This window comes from Athene noctua, chromosome 1 (genome assembly GCF_965140245.1).
Source record: "Athene noctua chromosome 1, bAthNoc1.hap1.1, whole genome shotgun sequence".
NCBI classification, from domain to species: domain Eukaryota; kingdom Metazoa; phylum Chordata; class Aves; order Strigiformes; family Strigidae; genus Athene; species Athene noctua.
Genome location: NC_134037.1, coordinates 247,544,718 through 247,569,123, shown reverse-complemented (window position 1 = coordinate 247,569,123; position 24,406 = coordinate 247,544,718). Strand labels below are relative to the sequence as shown.

The 24,406-nt window shown below is 40.7% G+C and overlaps 1 protein-coding gene across 10 annotated transcripts in view; it reads left to right on the top strand.

Annotated features, from left to right (window-relative positions):
* The window catches only part of ELMOD1 (ELMO domain containing 1), a 48,400-nt gene extending 25,775 nt beyond the window's left edge, over positions 1 to 22,625 (top strand). For 8 of the 10 annotated variants that reach the window (XM_074916117.1, XM_074916108.1, XM_074916135.1 and 5 more), the window contains 10 exons: positions 1,750 to 1,895; positions 2,052 to 2,080; positions 3,307 to 3,404; positions 6,758 to 6,887; positions 10,011 to 10,144; positions 11,353 to 11,421; positions 11,716 to 11,739; positions 13,915 to 13,965; positions 15,449 to 15,582; positions 21,220 to 22,625. In XM_074916117.1, the coding sequence (XP_074772218.1) occupies positions 1,750 to 1,895; positions 2,052 to 2,080; positions 3,307 to 3,404; positions 6,758 to 6,887; positions 10,011 to 10,144; positions 11,353 to 11,421; positions 11,716 to 11,739; positions 13,915 to 13,965; positions 15,449 to 15,582; positions 21,220 to 21,392 (988 nt within the window). In that variant the 3' untranslated portion in view covers positions 21,393 to 22,625. Of the gene's footprint in view, positions 1 to 1,732; positions 1,896 to 2,051; positions 2,081 to 3,306; positions 3,405 to 6,757; positions 6,888 to 10,010; positions 10,145 to 11,352; positions 11,422 to 11,715; positions 11,740 to 13,914; positions 13,966 to 15,448; positions 15,583 to 21,219 lie in introns of all 10 variants that reach the window. The other 2 variants (XM_074916176.1, XM_074916184.1) reach the window with 2 other exon arrangements.
* Positions 22,626 to 24,406: the final 1,781 nt, after the last annotated feature.

Genomic DNA, 24,406 nt, shown 5'->3' with positions numbered 1-24,406 from the left:
CTGAAAGTATCAACAGTACATGGAGGAAATAATGGGCTAACAATGAATACGCATGCACACAGGCTTAGAACATAATGGACTGAATTATTTTTGACCAAGCTATGATATACAAGCTAGCATATCAAAGCTGCATTGTTGGTTTTGCATAATACAATCTTAAAACATAATCAAAGAGAGGTTGAGGTTGGAAGGGACCGCTGGAGGTCATCTAGTTCAACCCTCCTGCTTAAGCAGGGCCACCTAGAGCCAGTTGCCCAGGACCATGTCCAGACGGCAGTGTTCCCATTGTCAGGTCTTTGCAAGCTCCCTTTTCTGAGATGTGCTCCTGAACCCAAGGATCCTGGGTGGATTTCCCTCCCACCCCCTCAAGTCCTGGTGCACCCCACAGGGGTTGACATGGCAGGATCTGTGCCTTCATAGCCATAGAAACACTAAAGCTAAAGTGTTCAAATATGTTGTAGCCCATGAAATCTGTTTTTGGGGTGTGTTATGTAATTGTGGTAGCAGTATGTGGGCTTTGGTAGCAGCTGAATTGCTAACAAACTTTAAAATAGAGCTTTTCTCATTTATGCAGCCTCTTTCAGGATTTCATAAGATCACAGGATAGTTCATGCTGGAAGGGACCTCAGTAAGTTTACGGTCCAACCTCCTTCTCACAGTAGGTCAGCTCTGAGGTCAGACTCGGCTGCTCAGGGCTTCGTCCCACCAGGGCTTAAAAATCTCATGAGGAAGGAGACTGCACAGCCTCTCTGGATAACCTGTGCCACTACTGGCCTGCCCTCGTGGGGGAAAAAGCTTCTCCTTATATCCACATTGAGCCTCTTATGTTTCAGCTTATGACTGTTGTCCCTTGCCTTCCTGCCCTGCACCCCTGTGAAGAGCCTGGCTCTGTCTCCTCCATGATCTTCCCACAGGCACTGTGGGCTGCTGTTAGGTCCTCCTGAAATTCTCTGCTTCAGGCTGAACAAGCTCAGCTCTCCCAGCCTCTCCTTGCAGGGTCTGTGCTCCAGCCCTACTGTCTCGGGGGCTTCCTCTGAAATCCATAGTTTGTCAAAGTCTGTCCTGTACTGCTGGGGCTCAAAACTGGATACAGTATCTAACTAATGGCTTACTGTCAGTTTTGTACCTTGAAAAATGGCAACAGAATCAGTGCTGTGTAACAGCTGATACGGGCAAGAACTGCCAGTCCTCAGGATGGGTTCTTAAACACCTTCTCTCCTGAAGGCAGGGGAAGCTTTGGTTTCCTTGTCACTCTTTGCTTGTAGGGACCTGATATGAGTGGTGATTTACGTTTGTCAGGATAACCAGCCACTCTACTTGGAGCAGCTGGATGAAGAGGCAAAGCTAAGGCCAGGTTGTAGTGGCTCCCTGAATCCTCAGCAGCCATGATAACACGGTGAGCTGTGCGGTCTTCTCTTGTAGTCCTGTTTCCCCAAAGCATTAGTAGGAATTATATGGCCTTTTATTTCAAAGGGACAGAGTTTTTTAGAAATACTCTTGAGAACAATGGAGTTGACTTATTCTGTGCTTCCAGTTCAGGTGTTTTGTGTGTGGTTTGTTTGGGGTATTTTTTGTTTTTGACTAAGACTAAAAAGCATGATTTAGCACTTATCAGGATAAACGTTTGCAGTGTGAATGCTGCTTTTGCTTTAAAGGTGGCCTTAGGCAATGGGAATTTGGGGTGAAGAAGTACCTTGTTGAAACAAACTCTGCTCAAGACTCTTATTTTCAGGCTTCTTCTTTTGCCAGGATGTTTGTCCAGGTATGCCTGTACTTCTACTGCAAATGCTTGTGGCGCTGCCTGAAATTCGTGGTCAGGAAACTAACAGGTCAATGTGAATTGCAAAGGATCTGTTATAATACCAAACCTGGAGCTGCCAGAACTATGAAAATAGGTAACTGCAAAATACTTAGTTCTGCATGCCTTTGTACCTTTATGCATGTGCTAAAAATAGTATGACTTCATTCTTCTAAATAAATAAACTGTTAAATGAATCCAATATAGACTTAGCTTGTCTGATATGATGGTTTCAAATGCTGTTCTCTTACAGAGGCATCGCTGAAAGGCTCAAAAAGTAAGGTGAGTGAAACACCTCAATATTCACCTTTTCTATTGTGTCCCGTGCCATTGGTTTCTTCAGTTTGCCGTTTGCTCACCCAAAAAAATCACTTTAAGGTTTGGTATGATTTTACATTAAAACCATCTTCTACTGAAGAGTGTCTTGTGTCTGCAATAGCAGATGATCTTGCAAAGTCAGGGAGGGTGTCTTGTGCTCCGGGGACAGACATGTTGTGGCACTGATGGAACGAAGGGAGCAACAGGACATGGTGGGTATGACAAGGGTGATGTGTTGTAATTTGGGGTTTCTTGGCTTGATTCCTCATCCTGTTTTAGAATTTCTGTAATCTGTAGTCAGTCACTTACACACTTTACACCTCTCTATTTTTTTTTTTTTTGGTCCGGAAAGCAGGGATAAAAGAGGCTGAAGGAAGTAGTAGCTATCTACATAGTCAAGACAACTTTGTTCTATTCTTTCCTTTTAAATATATTAATGGAGAATAGCCTCTGTCACTTCATCCTTTCACTGCAGCACTGGTTGTGCTAACCTAATTTCTTCTTAAAAAGCATTTGTGTGTATGTTAAATAGCATAATTCAGCCATTCATTTCTCCTTGGCATAGCAATCAGTGATGTTGAAAAGCTTACCTCAGCATTAGCAAAAACAATGTCACATAGCTCATAGTTCAGCATAGTGCTTCCAAATATACTTCTAGCACAAACAGAAAGGCAGAATCTTATTTAAAAGCTTGCTTTTAAACTATTGTGTAATTTTGAGACAAAGCACCAGGAAGTTCAACCTCTTAAGTTTTTTTGAAATCATGTTGATTTTTGAATTCTGCAAGAGAAAGGAAAAATATTTTGTTGTGTTGCTGCAGCATATTGGGATAGGGGATGTTAAATGAAGGCTAGCAATTCCAGTGTACTTAGGCAGATCATCTGAAGCTGCTTCTTGATCAAAGGCCTCAGTGCAGATCATCTTCACTGGCAGCCACCACAGAAATGCGACTGACTACAAGGGCGTGGTGAAGTGACTAGAGTCCTTATAGGGCTAGTGCTCTGAAACTAGTCGGTAGGGTTGAATAGACTGGAAAGGTGTGTGTGTATATATATATATATATATATATATATTGAGTTGGGTCTCCTGGGTGTTTAACCTAGAAGCTTTTGGGTATCAAATTTACCATTGTTAATTTCTATTGAATAATAGGTTCTATAAGAATTAATGTGTTTAAAACCTCTTTTTAGCGGCTGCAAACTTCAGTAAGCGTTCACCCTGATGCTATTGAAAAAACAGTAGATGACATCATGGAGCTGAAAAGGATTAATCCAGATATAAATCCACAGTAAGTTCATGGTTTCCTTACAAAACAAATAAGAATTAGATTTCTTCAGTGTCTAGGTCCATGGAGAAGTGGTTCTCTGTAGCTATTGTGGCACACAATTTGAAGATTAATTCTGTCTCTCAGCATAAAACTCCAGTTTAAGCTTTGCTGTCAAAAAGCTGATGGAAAAATGAATGATCTTTTATGGTGACTGTAATAGGCAAGTCCTAAGTCTCTCCATCTAGCTGCTTCCTGAATCATGCTGTCTTAGTATATTGTTGATGCATTGATTTATGGGGGCCACTTCCCCAGGGATAAAATACCACCAAGGCAGGTGGTCCTGACAGTGAGTGTGATGGCTTCTTAGCAAGGCTGTATGTGGTCATTTGAGTAGCGAAGAAATCATCCTGTTGCAAGTGATATAAACAGTATACTGGTTTACATTTTAAAACTGCCTTTAATTATCCAAACGCAAGTTTTAATGATACAACAGCTGATATTTTTGTACTGCTGCAAGATTTTAGTGGTAAGAAGAGATTGACAACAAACCATTAAATTTACAAGTGTGTATTTCAAGAGTAAGTGATAATGCTTTTGTGATTGCCTTACCTCTCAACCCCTAGCTTAAGGCACAAGATGGTCTAGGTCAGAAATCAGTGAGAGAAATATTGAGGGTTGTATTATTCAGGTGATCAGTCAGATGTTCACTTCACTTCCCAGTCTTGAAGTCGATGTACATAATCCAAAATGGGCATCCATAAATTGATAGCTACTTTTCTTGAAGTGGTCAGCAGCATAAACAGGTGAGGTGATCCCAAGGTCTTGCTGCAACAACAAAACCCAAAGGCTCAGTTGGAAAACTCTAAATTTTTTTTTTTTGTCTCATTACAGGAATGACACCCCAACCCTACCCCCCAGCAAAAAGAATAGTAACTGGGTAGTCTTAAAATGAGGCTTCACTGATCATGAAGGAAATAGAGTACACTGGGTGTCTCAAGTTAGAGAGACAACTGTAGGCATGACCACTGTCTACCTGGATTGAAAAAATGGCAACCCAGCCATTAAAGAAGGGAAGAAAGTGAGAGAAACCAAACAAAGATAACATGTCATTCTCGTAGACGAGAAGCCCTGTGAAATTTTTATGGGAGTGGGACCAGAGCTTTTCCAAGGGTGTCTCTTCACAGGACCTTGCCCACATTACCTCCAAAAGGGAGGATGATAAGAAAGCAGCTGCTTCAAGTGGATGCAAGGCCTCACTGAGGCTGCCCATCTGAGGAGGGTGTCACAACTCTGGCAGTCTTGTATTGCACAGGATGCTGATAGCAGAAATTCAGGGAAAAAAAAAAAATCAGCAATGGCAAAATTAGTGAAGGTGACATGAGGGAAAACTGCAGGATGTAAATGTGCACAGCTCAGATCCTGGCCTGTGGACATCAGTAACTGCAGTGTTAGCAATCGGGCTGATTCAAATACTCACTTCTTAGTGTTGGACCCTTAGGTAACTGAGTGGAATAATTCCAAGAAAAAATAAGCAATTAATTGAAATAGTATGTTGTGCGACACCAGAGATCACCATCTGATTCTCCTCATGGCATTGCCTTTGGCCTCTGAACAAATGCTGTCTTCCAGAAGAGAGAGAGAAGAAGTGAAAATGATTTCTGCTTGCTTGAATCAAGCCCCCAGACCTTAAATTACATTTTGAGTGATCTAGTCCTAATATTAAAAAACCCACAAACAAAAACCCAAACTGAACTATGTTTTGTTTAATCCAGGTGATGTTCATATGCTTAGCATGGAAAAATACTTAATTGTTTTTAGTCTAGAACCCTTGCACTCAACATTTTATAGAACTGAGTCTTACTTTCCCATCCCATCCCCCCTCATGCTCCTCCTCAGTTTGGTGAAATATCTTTTCAAAAGTGAGGAATGTGGGGACCTGAGATGTGCAAGGTAGTGTCACATAGATAGAAACACACCCTGCCACTGAATTGCACCTTAAATTAATCATAGTTCTGTAAAACTTTAAGCATCTGCACTGAAGTTTTACATGTGAGCTATTTATTTTATACTGAAGATTTTCTGGACAAATTTCAGCAAAAGCAAGTCAGTCATTTCTTTAGGATTAAGGAAAATCCATTGGCTAGCCTAATATTGGACATAAAAAAACCTGCATCCAGACGGTCTTTCTCAGAAACTCTGTCCTTCTCTTACACAGTAGAGACTTGAAATCTCCTGGGGTAAGGACAAGGGGATGTGTGTCATGCTGTATGTGTTTCCGCAAATCTGTATGTGGTCACTTTTGTTAATGTAGTGCAGAGCATCACAGGACTGTTTGCACTGAGCTGTTCTTGAAGGCTGTGGGCTGCCACGACCTGAAGAGGAGGAGGCTCACAGTAACTTCTCTTTATTAATGACTCTGAGATGTGTGTATAATTAGCAATGGGAGTAAGTAGGTTGAATATCCAGGTGGTAACACATGCAGTTTGCACTAACTATGGAAGCAGTCCATTAAATACTCCCCATTTTGGACTTGCTTCCATCTGGTGGAACACATGGAACTGAGGGCAGTGGGTGTGCAACTCTAGGCAGGTTACTCCTGTGTTCTGAAGTTGCTCCTGGCCACTGGCAGCACAGGGATGGCAGGGAGGAGATGTGGGGCACCAGCAGCTCACCCATATCGTCTGTTTGGCAAGAATGAGAGCAAAAACTTAATGAAAACGAGAGTGGTGAAACTAATTTCACCCATCCACCATTCCCCCATGAGTAACATTTCACAGAGCATTTGACTGGCTTTAGATGAAGCGCAAACGTGACTTGCTTTGTGTATGATGTGCAACTTGGAACTTAAAAATATGTGGGTTTTTTAACATAAAATTGCTCTGCTTTGCCACTGCCTGTGCTGTTCTGCTCTAAACTCTCTGAGTTTGTATAGTAGTAAAAACATTATGGCTGTGGTTCAGTGACACACTACAAGCAGTCTTGTCAGTCTTTTCAGCTTTGAAATGCAGCCTTTCTGTAAAACCGTGGGGCATAGCATGTGAAGCATGTAAAAAACAAAACCCTGAACAAACAGGGTTTTTCAAATAGTTAGAATGAGATTTCAATGTGAAAATTCACTTGTCAAAGTTTTAAAAAAAATCCCAGATGTTATAATCTAAGGAAGGCACTAAATACGGCTATGCATTTAACAAGACCTTGTTTAGTGTAATATTGATCTTTTGGAAACTGTCCCGTTGTCATTAAAGTGTTAGACTATCAATTCACTGCTGTAATATTTCTCATGTGAATTAAACTGGTATGTATGTGGTAGTGTTGTTTCATGGCTACATATGATTAAGTTGGATTATGTTGGTGCTTTCCCCACCCCTCCTCAGGTTGGGAGTATCTCTTCAGGCATGCCTGCTGCAGATTGTGGGGTACAGAAATCTGATTGCAGAGGTTGAAAAGCTGCGTAGAGAGCCGTATGATTCAGACAATCCGCAACATGAGGAAATGCTTCTGAAGGTAAGTGTTTAAGAGGTAGTTAGAGGGCATCCTTTATTCATGTCAGCTCCAAATGGCCTAGTTTATAAACATTTTTCAAACATGTAGAGGTATGGTCACCTTCCTCTATTGTGTACCCGTTCTAAAACAAGGCTATACGGCATATTAATCTGGTTTGGGTGTAACACCCGCCAAGCAAGCAGTTCATCCCTGCTTGATGAATCTGTATCTCTTGATTGACTATATCTAGGCACTGGATACCCAACTCTTACTGTAGATAACAGCTCTACACTATGAGCTCTGAAAAAATAGCCCATTGTCCTACTTCAGTGCACCTTTCTTCAGCTTGAGAAGCGTATTTTTCTCTCTTAACCAGAATTAACTTTTTTTTCTTCCATTTCTTCTATTTTTGAAGACATTGTCTGTGTATCCCAATGACAAACCTCTAGCTTTCATTGTGTGGGATTGAAGAGTGGGAGATGACTTACACATTTATATTTACCGACTATATTTTCAAACGAAAATAAAATGAAACCATTCTTTAGATAATACATGCAGTGATGAAAACCATACCAGTTGGGTTTTACTTACTTCATGTTTTCAGGTAAGCCTTGCACTGGAGCAGATAATAAAAATATTTTTTCAGGAACATGATCTTGAAGCCATAAGCAGAGGAAGAGCTGGAGAGCCCTTACATTAGAAAGGAGTTGAGGAGAGACTGAAGGGGGTGGAAAATAGTCTAACAGCAAGTCCCAGAATTCTTTCTGATCGTGTTTCTGACTGTAGCTAGTGAGAGATGCTTCAGAGAAATGGCAAGAAACAAAGAATAGTGATAATGAGTTTATCTACAATCAGAATGTCTTGTTACAGAATTTTAGAGGTCTTATAAAAGCATACCACATGCTTCAGGTATTCTTAATTATTTTTTGAACAAAAATATTGAAAACACAAACCACATGTGCTTCTGTCTCCATCTGACTTCGGCTGGGATCCTCCTTATGGGAGGATGAAACTGTCTTCCACACTCTAGCTTGAAGCGTGGTGCTTTACAGAAGTTACAGTGGGAGGTTCTGGGAAGCTTACCTTAGTTACTTGGGCTTCCAGGTAATTCCAAAAATCTCAGTATGTATCTTATATAAGCACTTACCAATGCAAGTAAGTATTTCTAAAAAAACCGCATCAAATGGTGAAAGAGTTCCTGTAGGTGTCAGGAAAGCTGTCTTTAAGGTTGGCTCCTTGCTGGGAGGTGGGAGTCTTGCTCAGAAGGAGTCAAAATCCAGAGCTTCCTCTTGGAGTGCTCTAGCCACCAGGTAGAATGGATCAGGTGGATTCCTGCTCAAGTCCTGCCCCTGTGCAGTCAAATGTGCAAATTTCTGGGGATTTTTAACTGGTGTGGGTTTTAACTAAAAGGTCACACAGATTTACCCAGAGCAGAAGCCTTTGTCTTGGAGGTGGGCAATCCAGGTGCCAGCCTACAGTGTTGGCCCCTGAAAATACTGGGTACCTGGCTGCAGGTTTAATGAGGGCCTTTGACACCAGGAAAACGTTCCCAGATACATTGGGCATCTATACTGCCCAGAGTGCAAGAAGTTGGATCAGAGGATGGGATCACAGGTGAGAAGCACCAAAGAACTGGCTGTGGTCTCCTTCTTGGCCACCCAGCCTGTGAGAGCAAGGTCCTGATTCTGAGATGCTCCTGAGAATCATGTCAGCAATGATGTGTAGTCATGCAAGTGCTTGAAAAACATAACTGCATGAGAGTAAAAACAGAAGGGAAGCCAAGCACTTGTCTGAGGGGAGATTAAACAGTGGAGTTTATTCTGTAAATTTGTAATGTTGAAGAAAGTATCAGTTTCACCATCTGCCTCCAGTGTAACCTGTGTATTAGCACTTGTTTGCAGCAGGCGTTTTGCTTTTGTGAATTCTCATGTCAAATGGAAATATGTCCAAGGGTTTAATTTGGTTTCCAACCCACACTGGGGAAGAGTAGGATAGTTGATTTTCATTCCTTCTAGGTATTCTGCTAAGTGATCTCTGCAATAGGTAATTCAGGTTCCTAATGTCTGCCATTTATTCATGTTTACCAGGAAGGCACTTTATGAATGAGAGAAAGATTAAGTTAATGTGATTGAACTAATGAATAATGCTGTATTTACTGTTGATGGATGAGTAAGGTGGCAAATATGATTTAAACAATGATGCTTTATGCAGTCATTACAAAATGAAATCATTAAAATTTTAACCTTCCTAAGGCACTTCATTTTAAACGCGGTTAGTATTGCTAAAATTCATGTGCGTACAGCTCTTCCCCTTCGGTAGGCTTTGTCTAAGTACATTTCTTGAGACCCTGCTCACCAACTCATGGTTTCTGGAGAACACATGATTTCTTAATACACTTTGAAAAGGGTGAGTTTGATATGGCACATGAGGTGTGCAGAAAGGTATGTATTTGTCAGACATGTCAATTTAGGCTGCTTTTAGGTGCCTAGCAACGTGATATTTAGGCCCTAAAGTCACTGGGCCAGTGCAGCTAAGTGGATTTATTCTAGCTGAGGATCTGGCTTGTTAAATCTCTTTGTCCTTTTTTTTTATGTGAGATCAATGAATGATTCACCCCTTGGTTATATATGAAGGTGGCACATGCTATTCTTGTATGGATTTTTTTTTTTTTTTGATGTTCTCTGATTTGCTTTTCAGTACTGTGGTAGCCAGGTCAGCACTCTTGATTTATAACCCTTCCAGAGACTTGCAAAAGATGCTGGAGAAAAGATTGCTGCAGAGTCGCAGGGACCTGAGGGCTGATTGCCTGCCACTCTGTCAGTGATTTACACCAAATTCCAGCCCATTCCTATCTTTGTGCTCATGGAGGCCGACACTAGTTTGATGCACAAAATGTGAATGAAACAAGTCCTTGTGTGAGATATTACAGCAGCTGCTAAGGTCAGAAGGCCTTGCAGAGCTGAAACATCTGCAGTTCTTGACTGGTTTAGGATTTCCCCTCACTTCCAGGAATTTAATTTGATTTGATGTTTGGATTGCTGGGATAGCAATGCAGTGATGCTACGTCAGAACTTAGCTTGGTTTAAAAAGAAAACCATACTAATATGTGGAAGTTTAATTATGTTTTCCCTGTAATCTTCCTAGCTGTGGAAGTGCTTGAAGCCCAATTCACCACTGAAAGCTCGGATTTCGAAGCAGTGGTGCGAAATTGGTTTCCAAGGTGACGATCCTAAAACAGACTTTAGAGGCATGGGTCTCCTGGGCTTATATAACTTGGTGTAAGTATGTTCCTCTGTAAATGGGTTTATGTGTGCCTGAAGTAATGAAAAACAGCATTACTTGAAGATTCTTAGCAAGTCTGTGAGAATAATTTATAAAAGTGTTAGGGACTTCATATAAAAAATCTGAATGTATTTGCTAGCCCAGTTTGGGGGGTGGGGGGGTGTGTGTTCTCTTTGCAAAGGGGTCTCCTTTCTTTAGGTATTCCTAATTCAACTCAGTAATACTGCTTGCTAAACCCTTTCTTTAGTTTCTCTGTGATATAGTAAGTTAGGACTCACTTCCCATAACAAAGAAACCTTAAAGTATATTTTCACCAATATGTAGATCTCCTCAAACAAAATGCCCTGGAAGTGGGTAGGTGGGAGCATCATGCTACTGCTCAGCTTTCTTGTTTGGGAATTTCATGCTAAATTCTTAGGCAAAACACTTCAAATGAAGCCACTGATGGCAGACTTCTGTAGTTGGACTACTTCAATTTCTGTTGATACTCAAAATTAGGTAGAGAGTTTATATCACTTTTCCTTCTGTATCATGCACTCCAGGTGTTGGTACCATATCTGGGGTTGGTAATTTGAGAGTCAATCAATGTCTGTTATTTCCTGTTATAGAAACATTTGGTAAAATAACTTCTCCCTATGAGGGAGAAAAAAATAGTTTCTGCTTTTACAGATTGAAGGACATAAATCATCCACTGTCTGTATATCATTGTCTAACAAAGGTTATCTGAGGATCTGGATTCTTGATTCTGGCTTTGAACATCCATTGGAGATGAATGTATTTATATATGTACCATATATTTAGTTTCTCAGTACCATATATTTAATTTCTCAGTCTCCTGTGATGACTCTTACCTTGCTTAATGAATCTGCCAGATCAAGAAGCTTGAACTGCTTTCTCTTGAGCTCAGCACCCAACAGGCTCTAGTAATAAGCAACTGATTTTCTGTAGGGTGGGTAGAAAGGGGACTCTGGTAACACACATTCACTAAGCACTTAAAGGTTTGCACTTGTAACTTGAGACTGCTTTAATCTTTCATTTTGGGGGTCTGAGTGGTAGCTTAATGAATTTAACGTGTTACACAGTATGAGTATAATTTAACATGTAGTGAACTTTTAAAAGGGTGTGTATGGACAGCTTAATATGACTTAAGATTTTTTTTTTTTTTGTGTTTCTTTAACAATTCATCCTAAACATGTATCTGCAGGTATTTTGCTGAATGGGACACTGAGATAGCTCAGCAAGTTCTCTCTGATTCTCTTCAGCCTAAGTACAGGTAATGCTTGAGATCAGAAAAAATAACATGAGAGCGCACTGTGCTGACTGGTGTCTGGGGGAGGGTGATGTATTTTTTTCTTTTTGTTGGGCATATGCTTGGGTATTGCCACATGCTATCTGTTTTTTAAGTACTGATCCTGAAAACTGATCAAGTCCAAGAGGCGAACTTGTGTGCTGAATCTTAGAAATAGTTAAACTTAGTGTTAAATGTTTTCACTTATACTTCTAATTTCAAGTGATTTTGTGGTTTTATTTACCTTTCTTTTAATTCTTTTGTCTTTACATAATGAAGGGAAGTCACTAAGAAGGAACTAAGGTATTTTTTTTTCTTTTCTCTTAGTTTTATGAGACCCTACATGTAAATAAAGATCAAACCATAGTGCAATTTGGAGTGTTATAAACTGAAAGTCTTTGTGGCAACACCAAGAGATCCATATTCCTTTCTCTAAAATTAATACGAATGTAGCTGATGGTGCAACACTGGGTACATCTGAGCATGTTTATGTATAAAGAATGAAATCAACCTTGCTTGATGTAGCTAAAGCACTGTATTATAGTTATTTAGTACCAGGCTTAACAAAGAAATTTTGTGTGATTTTTCACCTGTGGGGAAAAAGTCTAAGCAGGGGTCACAACAGCTGTGACTGACTTGATAATCAGAAGTAGTCTAGGCCAATGACTTATTAGCACACTTGAAGAGTCCCTTTATTTATAGTCGCATACTCTACCTTGACTAATGATGGGTCTTATCTGGCTAGTCTGTTGTCCTGACTGTTGAAAGATCAGGTGCCTTCAAGTGGCAAAAAAATCTGTGTTGTGAATGATTTATGAAAAAGAGATTTATTCCATAATAATTGGGGAGTGGAGAGAGGAATGCTTCTTAGCCAGTTATATAGCAATCGGTTGCCTTAAAATACTTTTTTCTTCTGCCAGCAATGGTAGATATCCATATAGCAGGTCCACATCTGAATCCTGTGAATTTTTTCATCTCCTCAGTATTTTGTGGTTGAGTTTCCAATGATAATTCTGTGACAGAGCACTTTGAACACATTAATGTTCTTCATTTACATGTTTGATTACCAAGGGCTGTCTTGTCACAAGTCCCATGTGAGCATGAGCAATTTCTGTTCCTTGAAAGAGCATTCAGTAGAAGGTAGATGTTGCTGGTGGTGCCTGTGGTGGTGTTCTTGGTGTGGTTGCTCAGCAGCTGTGCTGGTTTCCAGCGTGATCATGATGAATATAATTTCTGTATCTGTTGAACTATATTGCTTGTCCACATCCTACATGTACCACCTTTATTATTTGCTTGGGGTTTTTAACTGATGTTATGCCACAGCCTACAAAGATGGCTAAGATTTTAGAGAATGAATGAAAACTGATGTATTCCTATATGCTAAGCCATTTAGGAGGTGAAGTTCTGTCCTCATGCATGCCACCTGGTAACACTCAGGTCAGGATGGGTATGAACCTATTAGTAGCTTAAACACTTAATGGCAACAATTTTTAAATAGTATATTTACGTGAAGCTCACGGGATTGTATTTAGTGTAATATATATTTATTGTAGTTCAAGTATAGTCCAAGAACAACTCTTGCACATAGCTGTCTAGAATTTGGGATCTAAAGCTTGTAAACTCTCATCTGCTTTAGCAAGGCAAAACTCCCACAGGCATGTCTAAGTTGTAGCCCACCAGTTAGTGTTGGTTCTGTGCCTGCTTTTAGCTGGTGATGATTGCAGGCAATGATTTCTGCTAAATGTGCTCCATTTGAATAGATTAAAACCTGGTTAGTGGGATGTCAGCTGACTGGTTGCATCAAACAGTTCTTTTAAATAAAAATGTTGAACAGCAGAAATTCAGTCTAAAATCAATCTGCTTCCTAACTAATGCTGTGATTCTGTAATTTTGTTTGAAGGGAGAGACCTTGTGTGTCCTTGAAAAGCTCTGCAATATTGTGTCAAATAATAGGAAATACTGTTCCTTATTTTTGGCTGTTGACTGGTTTCTAATTTGGCTGGACATAAAAACTTTCTGTCCGAGGAGTATTTTTCATGTTTGCTGCCTCAGGTGAATCATCTCCAGTGATGAGTGTCATGTATATCTTTGAAAACACAAAAGGTTGAAACTATCTTTCATTAGTTAAAAGAAATGTAATATTTTCAACTTTTTGTATAGCTCAGACTTAACTGAAGTGGATCATCTTGGTGGTCAATGTAGAAAATAACCAGCTTTTACTGAGAGCATTGACATAGGCACATACTTTGTAATGATGAAGCAAGTTTATCAGCAAAGCTATAAAGCCAGTTACCCCTTTCAGGTCTTTTTATACTAATCCATTTGGTCAGAAGAGAGTTAAATGTGATTAGCCATATCAGTTGGAGGTAAAATATTGTGCTCAGTCAATGTTATAATGTCAAAGAAATGCAAAGAAGATATTTATTGATTAGTAATGCATGGCAATATCTGAATGACTTTTTTTTTTTTTCCCCTCAGCCAATTTAGCAAAGCTGAATGGGAGAAAAAAAAGTTTGATAAGGCCATCGGGTAAGTTTAAAAGTCTTTTTAAAGTTTCCACAAACACAGCAGTTAACAATGATGATGTATATTTGAGGGGAAAAAGGTGTTTACTGATTCCTTTTTAAAGGAAACTTCAGTGTACATACTAGCATGTATTGTCTTAACCATGCCTTGATTTTGATCAAAGATTACAGGAAAAACAGTTTGAAGTAAGAACTTTGAAAAAATAACCCACAGATTTTGTATTAAGGAGAAGCTTTCTCTGTATGCTATGAATAGTTTAGTGATTGAATATCTGTTTAATTCTTCTTGACACATAACGTGATTAAGTTTCACTTCTTACTATCAGAGCCAGGTTCTGATGTGCTTTCAGGAAAGTATAATAGAGAAGAAATAGTAGTGAGGTGTTTTCTTCTTAAGCGGCGGGTTTGGTTTATCTGCATTATTCATGAGTGTGGAACTGGTTGTTCCTTCTGAGTGTATCTGAAAATCTGTAATACAACATTTTAATGCCCATATTTCATTTTTCTGTGAAACTTGCCGTTAGACCTCACATTGCAGAAAACTTCTGGACTTATATTTCAGGAGGACAAAAAAATAAATCAAAGGTTAAAGAAAAGTATTTTGATCCGCTTGATAGCGATAATTGAAAAAATACCCAGGACAACCTACAGAAGACAGCTGTGTTTAGAGGAGGGGGAAAAAAAAATAATGGAACAAATTTGCTTTTATCATTAAATGTCAGTGTGGGACACTGTATATTTTCTTGGGAAATAGTCACTGCCAGAAATGTCAAGTTCTTTTATGCAACAGGCTCACAAATTAAGAAATAACTTCCAATTTCTGAGTTCTGTTGTGCCTAAATATACTTTCCTTGTTGATATCTCTTAGCAGGACAGGAGTTTGCTTCATCGGTCTGATTTTCTGTTTCCAGCGTGCTGATTTAGGTTTTTGCCTGTTTTCTGGCCTGTGTAGTTTTCTGTTAGGAAGAAATTGGAGATGACTCAGCTGAATCTCTTTCACAGGCTTTTTAACCACGTGAATGTCTTTATAGGACTGATTGTTGAAACCTGATGTCCCTAACTGTGGGTAATAAATTCCAGTGGGGCAGATGGGTTAAAATAGCAAGCGACGGATCACCCTGCAGACACAGTCACTGTGTGGAGTGCTTGCCCTTTGTCAGAGGTGAGCACAGGGATGCCTGGGCTTGGTCTTATTCTGCAGGAATGAATCTGTGCTGCTCCACTGAAAATGCTGGCATAGTGATGAAACTCCTGCTTTCAGTGTGACCATATGTTTCACAAGGGAAACGCTGCCATTAGAGTGTACAAAGCAGGCAGGATAAATGTTTTTTCTTGTTTTGCACCCCCCTACCTTGGAAGCTTATGAAGGAGAGAATAAATACAGCTCAGCAGCACACAGAATCTGCAGTATCAGTGTCGTCATTGTTTCTTATAGTGTGGTGAAAGAAGACAAACTGCACAAATGTTGCCACTTCTTTTTCTTACAGCTATTCTTTTGCTATCGTGGGCATTAACATAACAGACCTTGCGTACAACCTGCTTGTGAGTGGAGCTCTGAAGACCCATTTCTACAATGTTGCTCCAGAAGCACCAACACTAACTCACTTCCAGCAGACGTTCTGTAAGTGGTGGGGGATTGGGAAATATTGAATTTGTACTTGTACTAAACCCTCTTTCACTACCCATACTTTTTTTTTTAAAAAAAATAATCTGACAGCACAGAAACTATCATACTAGTTGCTCTCCTGTCTTTAGGATGCTTGGATTCAGTTCTTAGTTGTCATAGATGCCACTACCAAACCAAGGGGTAAAACAAACAAAGCAAAAAATAAAAGCAAACAAAAACCACCAAGTGTCTGAACAAGTGACCTTCCTATCTTCTTAGACTGGTTTTAAATAATAATAAACTAAAGGTACTTTAAAGAGCTTCTGGAGATTGCTTCTCCGTAAATCCAACTGTCTTAACACTTGAATGTAGATGCAAAATATTTTATGCTCCACCCTTAAGTAGAGTTGTCCTCTCTCAAAATAATGCTTTCCCAGCCCTTCCCCCTGTATTTGAGCATCTCTTCTTCAGCACAAACCTGCTGTGCATCCTTGCACAGTGGGAGCAACACTTTAGTTATCAGTTTCTTGTCTATACATTAAAAACTGTTAGAAATCAAGATGCACAGTTTTCCACATTTTCTGACAATTGCAAAGGTTTTTTTTTTTTTTTTTTTTTTTTTGGGGGGGGTGTGACTATTTAGGTAACAGATTTTTTTTTTTGTTTTGCAACTATAATATTTTTCTATTGCTTAAGTGAATAAATGGCGAATATTAATGTCCTGTGCATATCTTTCATTAAATAGTATAGGCTTTTCAGAACAAGGATACTACATAATAAGACTTGTGTGGGCAGATATACTGTAGCAGGGCTCTTGCTTTTTGCATTGGTTTCTGGATTGCTGCCCTAGACAGACTGGCTGGTAGGAACTCTGGGCAGTTTAGCTGCTAGGCTTTTGTATTTGGTGGCAGTTAGCTTGATAAATAAAAAAAGACAGATAAGTATCTACCTAAATGCATCTTCAGGTCATCTTTTCATTGGAAGAGTTGGTCTTTCTTTTCACCACATCCCTGATGTGCTTGTGGCCTTGTGAATGGATATGTCTAGTATGATTGGTTTGACCCCCATATCTCATGATCACTAGCCCTTGTTCTTGTGAGGGACTTCAACTTATCAGATGTCCACTGGAAATACAATAGAGCAGAGGGGAAACAGTCTAGAAGGTTCCTGGAGCATCTGGAACATAATTTCCTGATGCAGCTGGTGAGTGAGCCAGCTATGGAAGGCACCATGCTGGACCTGTTGTTTGCAAACAGAGAGGACTTGTGGGTGATGTGATGGTTGGAGGCTGTCTTGGGCATAGCAATCATGAAATGCTTGGAGATTCTTGGAGAAGTAAGGAGGGAAGTCAGCACAACTTCCACCTTGGACTTCTGGAGGGCGGACTTTGGCCTGTTTAGAAGCCTGGTTGACAGAGTCCCTTGGGAGGCTATCCTGAAGGGCAAAGGAGTCCAGGAAGGTTGGACATTCTTCAAGAAGGAAATCTTAAAGGTGCTGGAGCAGGCTGTCCCCATGTGCTGAAAGACAGGCTGCCAAGTAAGACGACTGGCCTGGCTGAACAGAGCTTTGACTGAATCTCAGGAGGAAAAAAACCAAAGCTTATGACCTTTGTAAGAAGGGGCAGGCAACTCAGGAGGACTACAAGGATGTCTTGATGTTACACAGGGAGAAAATTAGAAGGGCCAAAGCCCAAATAGAAATAATCTGGCTACTACTGTAAAAGACAATTAAAGATGTCTCTATAAATAAATTAACAACAAAGGGGTGGCTAAGGAGAATCTCTATCCTTTATTGGATGTGGCAGGAAACAGTGACAAAGGATGAGGAAAAGGCTGAGGTACTCAATGTCTTCTTTAATAGTAAGACCAGTTGAGCTGCTGGAAGACAAGGATGGGGAGCAGAATGAAGCTGCTCATAATCCAAAAGGAAATTGTTAGCGACTTGCTACCCCACTTAGACACACACAGGTCTATGGGGCCAGATGGGATCCACCCAAGGGTACTGAGGGAGCTGGAGGAAGTGCCCACCAAGCCAGATGCCATCATTTATCAGCAGTCCTGGCTAATGGGGAGATTCCAGTTGACTGGAGGTTAGAAAATGGGAGAACTTTATAGAGCAGGGCTGACGGTTGGACTCAATGATCCCAAGGGTCTTTTCCAACCTGAATGATTCTATGATTCTATGAAATGTGACACCCATCAACAAGAAAAGCTGGAAAGAGGATCCAGGGAATACAGGCCTGTCAATCTGACCTTGGTGCTGGGGGATATTATGGAGCAGATCGTCTTGAGTGCCATTATGTGGCATATACAGGGCAACCAGATGATCAGGCCCAGACAGCATGGGTTTATGAAAGACAGGTCCTGCTTGACTAACCTCATCATCTTCTATGACAAGGTGGCACACATAGTGGATGAGAGTAGGGCTGTGGATGTTGTTTACCTGGACTTTAGTAAAGCCTTTACACTGTTTCCCGCAGCATTCTCCTGGAAAAACTGGCTGCTCACAGCTTGGACGTGTGTACTCTTTGCTGGGTAAAAAACTGGCTGGGCCCAAAGAGTGGTGGTGAATGGAGTTAAATCCAGTTGGCAGCTGATCACAAGTGGTGTTCCCCAGGGACCAGTATCGGGGCCACTTCTGTTCAATATCTTTATCAGTGATCTGGACAAGGGGATTGAGTGCACTCTTGGTAAATTTTCATACAATGCAAGTTTGCAGATAATGCCAAGTTGGGTGGGAGCATTGATCTGCTTGAGGGTAGGAAGGTTCTACAGAGGGACCTGGACAGGCTGGATCAGTGAGCTGAGGCCGTCTGTATGAGGTTCAACAAGGCTCAGTGCTGGGTCCTGCATTTGGGTCACAACAACCCCCCGCAATGCTACAGGCTTGGGGAGGAGTAGCTGGAAAGCTGTCCAGTGGAAAAGGACCTGGGGGTGTTGGTTGACAGCCAGCTGAGTATGAGCCAGCAGTGTGCCCAGGTGGCCAAGAAAGCCAGTAGCACCCTGGCTTGTATCAAAAATAGCATGGGCAGCAGGACTAGAGAAGGGATCTGACCCCTGTACTCAGCACTGGTGAGGCTGCACCTGGAATACTGTCTTGAGCTTTGGGCCCCTCACTACAAAAAAGACACTGAGGGGCTGGAGTGTGTCCAGAGAAGGGCAACAAAGCTGGTGAAGGGTCCAGAGCACAAGTCTTATGAGGAGCAGCTGAGGGAACTGGGGTTGTTTAGCCTGAAGAAAAGGAGGCTCAAGGGAGACCTTATCACTCTCTACAACTACCTGAAAGGAGGTTGTAGTGAGTTGGATGTCAGTCTCTTTTCCCAAGTAACAGGTGATAGGAAGAGAGGAAACGGCCTTAAGTTGAGAGAGGATGTTTAGAATGGATATTAGGAAAAGGTTTTCATGGAAGGCTTTGTAAAGCATTGGAAGAGGCTGCCTGGAGAAGTGGTTGAGTCACCAGTCTTGGAGGTATTTGAAAGACGTGTAGATGTGGCACTTAGCAACTTGGTTTAGTGGTGGACTTGGCAGTGTCTGATTAATGGTTGCACTCGATCTTAAAGGTATTTTCCAACCTAAATGATTCTATGATTCTGCATCCTGTTCTTGGTTCTGGTTTCCTGCCATGCCTAAAATCTTCCACTACTGGATTTTTTGGGGGGAAGAGACATGTTTTAGTACCTTTATAGTGTCTTATTGCTACTGCCAAAGTTTTGGCTGCAGGAGGGACTGTTGTGCTGGCTAAGCCTGGGACTATGCCCTAGGACCAGTGTGTCTGCTGTCCAGCATGGCCAGTCCATCATAATGATGCTGGAGGGAGAGCTGACTGACAGCTCTTGCCTTTACAGCCCAGGCTTGTATGAGTTACTAAGCAGGATAAAACTTGCATGGTGTCTGGTGTAGTAATGGGCCAGTAAAGTTGGTGGATGTTCCTACACACTCTGCCTGCCATCCTGGGAAAAACTTGAGATTATCCTAGAAAAAACTTAAAGGTATCAAAAGGACTTTATTGTACAGAAAATATCAACAGGCAGACTTTCCTGGAGCAAGGATAATTCATCCAGAGATTATCTGTTTGAGTCTGACAGATTCCTGATCTTATCTCCTGCAGTTTCTCTCCTCTCCCTACACCAGTCATCCTAGGTTTCCTTCAGATTTCCTTCAAACCCAACCACCATTAGGCTCCATTAAATGCCTAGAGGCTGCCTGAACTGGAAAGTCAAAATTACATTGCCCAGCCATCAGCCTTGCTGGTAGAGGAACACAATGGTTGTACTGCATGGATCTCCTAAATGCTGCACCACCACATCACCTTATCTGCACCCTTTTGTTCCCTTGGGCCATGGAGACACACATGAATCTGAGAACTGCATGTGCTACACTGCTCGTGGGCACTTTTGCCTTCTCTGATTGTACAAGCAATGTGTGAAACTGCGTTGCTCAATGGCATGGTCAACACAGTCACTGCTGAAGTACAGAAGGTACCTCTTGGAAATCTAGACTTTGGGGGGTGAAGATCCAATAGTGTTTTACACTTTACATACTGATTTTATTTTATTTTTTTTAAAAGGGGGGAGTTTACTGAGATTTTCTTTGAAAGTAACATCTGTTGGAATGAAACAGCCTGGGGCTGTTGGTATATATGGAACAGATTTGAATATGTACTTAAAATACCTTTTGAATGAAGTTTCTCAAATTGTTTGTGGGGAAAAAATAGAACTGTGCAAATATATAATGAAATTTTAAGTTAGAAGTAAATGTGTTCTAATTGTCATACAATAGAAGTAAATGCTTAAAGGCAATTAAGATGTTGAGGGGTTTTTTTACAAGCACCCTCACTTTCTGGAATACAGAAAACTTACCTGCACATTTTGCTGTGTTGGGATGAAAGATTATATTTCGTCAGTGGCTCATCTGCTGTCAAGTTGGGATCAAGAGATGGGGTCCAGGTCGCTGAAGTCCTAGTGCGGGGTGTAATGTTTCTCCTGTCAGTGATCTTCCTGTCCAAGGATGGCACAGAACTAAACACCTTGATCAAAGCCTGTGTATTAAACCTGCTTTGGAATCGGGTTTCTTCCTGTAACAGGGAGGTCTTACCAAAGCTAGTGATTCTGCCTATCACCTCATTCACCTTTTCAGGATCATAGGCATGAGTGTTAAACAACACTTCCAGCAAGGTCATGTACACAAGGTAAAATTGTGCGTGAGGAAGAAGTGTTAATACAGAAAGACATGATGGCAACTGCTACGTTACCTATGAGCACACTGTTTTAGTGGAGAGTAAGCAACATTCCCATCAGGAAATACCTGTGAGTCAGAAGTTGAATATGAACAAAAGGCTGGTGGAGCAGCATCAGCAGTATCTTCCCCTGCTTTTATACTCATTAGTTTAATGTTTCAGTTCATATATCTATATGTCCAGGCAACTAGTGACTTCTTGTATTTATTGTGAAAAGTTCTGCCAGTGTACAATATTTATCAAATTTAGGGGTTGTCCAAAATGGGTTTAGCCTTGTCCCTGCATAGTGTTGTGAGGTGTCAGACCTCAGTGACCAGAATTCTGTGTAAATCATAACTGTGAACTGTGGGTTTCTTTCTGATTTTGTACGTGATCTCTACTGTATCTAGCTTTTTTCCTTTTTTTATTATTTTGTAGGCTACTTAATGCATGAATTCCACAAATTCTGGATTGAAGAGGATCCACTGGACATAATGGAGTTCAATCGTGTCAGAGAGAAATTTCACAAGCGAATCTTGAAACAGCTCCAGAACCCAGAGATGGCTCTGTGCCCTCATTTTGCTGCATCAGAAAGTTTAATCAATATGTAGTTACTCACTTGATTTTATTTGGAAACACTGTCTCGCTCTTGTATTAGATCACTGTTTAGACCATCACTAGCATACTGAATGATCATGGAGATTGTATGCATGTTTTTGGTGCAGTATTCATCTATTTTTGTCACACATAATGGGTCCCCTTATACTTCTCTCGTTGGGGACTTCTCATTTCAAATGGGTGCTCATATTGCCGCATTATACAGTGTTACATTCTAAATTGATGTCCAGGTATCAGAGGTTTTCTATTTTTTTAGACTTTCCTCATAATTCAGCATTAACAAATGAATTGTATTTCTCTAGCTGTGTTTTTGTATATGTGGAATAAGTAGCTGGATCTTGTATTGTGAAAGCTTTTTAACTTCTTGGTATGTTTTAAGAACTATTGGCATTTCAAGCAAAATATATGTTTGGACCTCGTCTAGAAGACGATGCGTGTAATTTAATCTGATACAGGCAAACACATTAAAGTCCAGTTTTCTCCATGCAGCCATTATATGCTTAATGCAGAATTAATGAGGCTTATGAGATACAAGTTTCAGTGAGAAGAGTTTATGCAGAATTACAATCAGACTCCGCATCTGCATGAATACCAAATGGTCTGGTGATGTTAATACGTTCACAGTGAAATGCAAAAACACTCACAACTACTGGATAGTGGCAGGGGCCAAAAATTATATCATCGGGCTGTTGTCACCACCACCACCATGCTGAAGCATGGTCTAAATTTCTGCACATTCCTTTGAATATACAGGGGTTAGTATTTTGTGTCGTATGTTGGAAGGCAACATGATTTGGTCACGTTGTGCTTGGTGAATTCAGGGGAGCAAAAATCTATATATTTTTTTGAACTACTGAAAATGTTGCTTTGGTTGTCAATTCAGTTCCTAAGAACTGGGAGAAATAATTGATTAGAAGGTTTAGAGCAGAACCACTTAAGTTTCCCAGAGTACTTATTAGAAAAAAAAAAAAAAAAAGACAACCCCAAACCTTAAAATGGCAAACTGCCTTTTTTCTAGAAACATAAATGAATAAAAGTGTCTGACACTAAGATTGTGTAGTATATTGAACAGCATCTGCCATGGCATTTCATACCCATGGTATTTTTTACCTTCTAAGCAATCAATTTTAGTATTATATGTTTGTGTAAATCACTTGCATATGGAGATTAAATTAAGTAGTGTCCAACTACTTGTGAATTATATGAATAAATTATGTCATTCTAAACTGGAGCACTGTGGGTTTTATTTGTGAGATATGCAGTAATACAGATGAAAGCTATTTTAATGGATCGGGTAAAAGGAAATGTAACAGCTTTGTAGTATTTCTCTAGTCTGAAGAATGATCTGAGATTCCTCAGATCAGGTTCTTTATAGCATTTCTAGTTACAGGTTGAGCCACCACTTTATAAGGAAAAAAAATAAGCAATGGGAGTGGGTGAAGTTCTTGGGAAACTCATTCTTGGATTTAAGCCCTTTCATTTCTTTACTGAAATGTAAGATGGGGCTCAGGACTTTTCTGTAGGGCTGGAAACTTGCACTCATTGTAGAGTTAATCAGCAAAACTCTATGGGTGTTGTGATAATTAGTTTTCTCCCATGACTTTGGAAATATGGAACTGGAAATAACTATTGCATATTTTGCATGAAAATACAAGGAATAAAAACTGTGCATGTTTAACTTGCTGCCATTGATTTTGGAAAGTGGTTATTTATACTCATTAGATATCAAGGACTTGCGTCACTCTTGAAGCTTCTAAAATAAGTTTCTAGCAACGGTTTTTATTGTTTCAAATTTTAGACTCTCTCTTTCTTTTCCTGCCCCACTCTGACTTAAATACCTTCTGCAATTTTTTAGGCTATGCTAGTTTATTTTTAATACTCTGCACTGGAGCTGGGGAGGAGGGAGGCACGAAGGTCCCTGCTACCTTCTTACTGGTGTGATCATCTCAGTTGTTACGCCTTGTCTCAAGGTGTCAACTTCAAATAAAAATCAGAGGATGTCATCTGGCTCTGTGTCAGATTGTGTCACTATAATCTAGCTGCTTTGGGTGATTGTTTTTCCTGTCTTGCAGGGAGATGGATTTAATGAAGCTATGTGTGAAATTCCTCCTCCTGTGGAGCCCCTGCATGCTGGTGCCTGCAGATCGTATTGTCCTGCCCACTTGTGCTTCAGCTCCGGTCTGTGACATCCTTGCTCTCAAAATCCTTGCCAAACTTGGGGCAGAGTATATCCCTGGTGACTGCCAAACTGGCTGTGTGCTGCTGTATGGCACTGACTTCCCTCCTCCCCAGGAATGGCCTCTTGCCATGTCGTAAACCTAAACTTTTCTTTGAAACAGTAGAATTTACACTATCACTGATACATCTCCAAACTGACCTGTGAGGAACTAGATGCTGCTTTCCCTAGGGAGGAGAAAATGAAAGAAACAGCAAAAAAGAAAAATATAAGAAGTAGTTTCAAAAAAGTAGAATCAATATTTATACTCACTGCAGTGTGCAAATTTTGGTTTAATTGAGAGTAAAGAAGATTTATGTTGGATATTTTGAAAAACTTTCCAAAGCCTCATGGTTGCTGCACTCTCCCTGACATCTGCACCTCTGGAGGCTCCCATGAAGCCGACTGGATTCCTGCTGCTGGGATATCATCATCCCTGGCCCTGCGTGGTTCAGGCAGCAAGTGCTGCGTGCCCAGCCTTTAAAGCTCTTTGGCACCTTTCTTCTTTAACTGCTATTTTTCTGTACTGGGTCTGGCTGAACTGGAATCGGTTTTCCCCTATAGCAGCCCTCACGGTGCTGTGGTTTATGCTGGGAGCTGCAGGGTGTTGGTAGCACCCTGGTGTTGTGGCTGCTGCTGAGCAGTGCTTACACAGCACCAAGGCTCTTTCTGATATTTCCTCCAGTGGGACGGGGTGGGCAAGATCTTAGGAGGGGACACAGCCAGGACAGCTGACCCAAACCGACCCACGGGGTATTCCGTACCACATGGCGTCTGCTCAGTATAAAGCTG